We start from the raw sequence: 2,122 nt of genomic DNA on the forward strand, positions 1-2,122 counted from the left end.
TGAAGTCGCTCAGTCGTGTCTGACTCTTAGCGACCCCGTGGACTGCAGCCCATTAGGCTCCTCCGTCCATGGGATTTTCCAGACAAGAGTACTGGAGTGGGGTGCCATTGCCTTCTCCAACAAATAGCTCTACAAAAAAAATAGCTATGTTATGTGTTGTAAAAAACATAATGCCTAGAGTAAAACCCAATATATGAAGATGACATATTCAATAGAAGGAAAAAAAAAGAAAAGGAAAGACTGAATCACTAATGGTTCTATGGAATCAAGACTAGAACTCTGGATTTCCAGATTGCTTGTAAATTCAATATTTTTCTTTTGTTGATTGCATAAAACTGTAAGGGAAGAGTATGTCTAAAAATATATCCTATATTTAAGCATCTTTTATATCATTTAGTTAATTTTTTGACTTTAATTGTATTTGCTCTAACTACTCATCAAGTTTAATCCTGAGTGAATATATCTTTTTCTGCCTGAAGCATATTTTTTGTTTACTTAACAGTGGCTAGTATATAGAAATAGTACTGATTGTATTAATATTAATTTTTTGCCTATTAAATTCTTTGGAGTACCAATAAGTTTATTTTCCTATGAGGAGTTTTTAGGCTTTCCATAGAATTATGTCATCTTCAAATAGTCATAGGTTCTTCTTCTTCTATGGAAATTTAAATACCAGATCTTATCTTCATATGAATACATTGTAGAGAAATTGCATAATTCTGATAAGTAATAAGAGCTTATAATAAATTTTTTCTGGTTATTTCAAATGTCATTCTCCCAATCTGACATTTTATTATGAAGCATTTATCAAATACAGGAAGAATGATTTGAATCTTTATTTATGAATCATTTTAAGTAGAAATTCTTGTGACTTTTATGCCTTTTGAGAATTCGAACAATCCCTGTTTTTTTCCCCCTAATAATCATGTTTTATTATTGATGGGCTTTGTGTAAGTGTTTCTTTACATTGTGTCCCACTTTGGTACAGCATAGAATTTCCAAATAGTGTCTCAAAAGTGAGGATTCCTTTGTAATCATTACCTGGGATATTCAGGGAAGCTCTGTGTTCTTTCCTGAGTCCTACTTGACTCTGTGTAGGGGGAGAGGTTGGAAACAGAACAGGAGGGAACACAAGAAGAAATTTAGTCTTTCCAGGTATGCTGGGTAAACTGTGACTTACAGTTCAACCTGTGCAATAGTGCAGATATTTCCCCAAAGTCCTTTTCACAGCTCCCTTTACCTCCTTGTTTTTGAAGCTGTAGATAAGGGGATTCAGCATGGGTGTGATCACACTGTATTGTAAGGAAGAGAGCAAATCCAGGGAGGAACCAGAGGAAGGCATGAGATAGCGAAGCATACCTGACCCAAAGAACAGGATCACTGTGATGAGGTGGGAGGAGCAGGTGGAGAAGGCCTTGCTCCTGCCTGTGGTGGAGCTGATGCTCAGGATGGTGGAGACAATGCGAGCATAAGAGAAGATTATTGGGAGGAAGGTTCCAAATCCATGGAGTAAGATTGAGCAGATCAAGATACTGATATTGATGGAGATATCAGAGCAAGACAGGGGGAAGAGGGAGGGCAGCTCACAGGTGTAGTGGTGGATAGTTTGGGCCTCACAGAAGTCCAGGTTAACAGCCAAAAGCACAATGATGACTGCATCAAGAGAGGCCAGACCCCACGAAATCAACACGAGCCTCACACAGAGCTGGTTGCTCATCACCTGGCTATAGAGCAGCGGGTGGCAGACTGCAGCATAGCGGTCATAGGCCATGGCAGAGAGCAGACAGACTTCAGTCCCTGGAGCAATAAACACAAAGAAGACCTGAGCCAGGCAGCCCTCTATGGAGATAGTCTTCCTCTCAGACAGGAGGTCCTTCAGGAGCTTGGGCACAGTGACAGAGGAGAAGCAGAGGTCTAGGAATGATAGATGACTCAAGAAGAAGTACATGGGCGTGTGGAGGTGGGAGTCAGCCCTGATCAGCAGCAGCATCGTCAGGTTCCCCATCACGGTCAGGAGGTAAATCACCAGGAAGAGCACAAAGAGCAGAGCCTGGATGTGGGGGTCGTCTGACAGCCCAGTGAGGATGAGCTCGGTGATGGTGCTGTGGTTCCTCAAGGCCAT

The 2,122-nt window shown here is 41.3% G+C and overlaps 1 protein-coding gene across 1 annotated transcript; it reads right to left on the reverse strand.

Moving 5' to 3' along the window:
- Nucleotides 1-1,183: 1,183 nt before the first annotated feature.
- Nucleotides 1,184-2,122, reverse strand: LOC138438208 (olfactory receptor 8S1-like). The gene has a single exon (XM_069586404.1). It carries the CDS (start codon nucleotides 2,120-2,122, stop codon nucleotides 1,184-1,186), a length of 939 nt encoding a protein of 312 aa, XP_069442505.1.

The sequence above is a fragment of the Ovis canadensis genome, chromosome 3 (genome assembly GCF_042477335.2).
Source record: "Ovis canadensis isolate MfBH-ARS-UI-01 breed Bighorn chromosome 3, ARS-UI_OviCan_v2, whole genome shotgun sequence".
In the NCBI taxonomy this organism is placed as follows: domain Eukaryota; kingdom Metazoa; phylum Chordata; class Mammalia; order Artiodactyla; family Bovidae; genus Ovis; species Ovis canadensis.

Excerpts from the sequence above, each read along its gene's own strand:
- LOC138438208 (XM_069586404.1), bottom strand. The coding sequence starts at position 2,122 with ATGGCCTTGAGGAACCACAGCACCATCACCGAGCTCATCCTCACTGGG.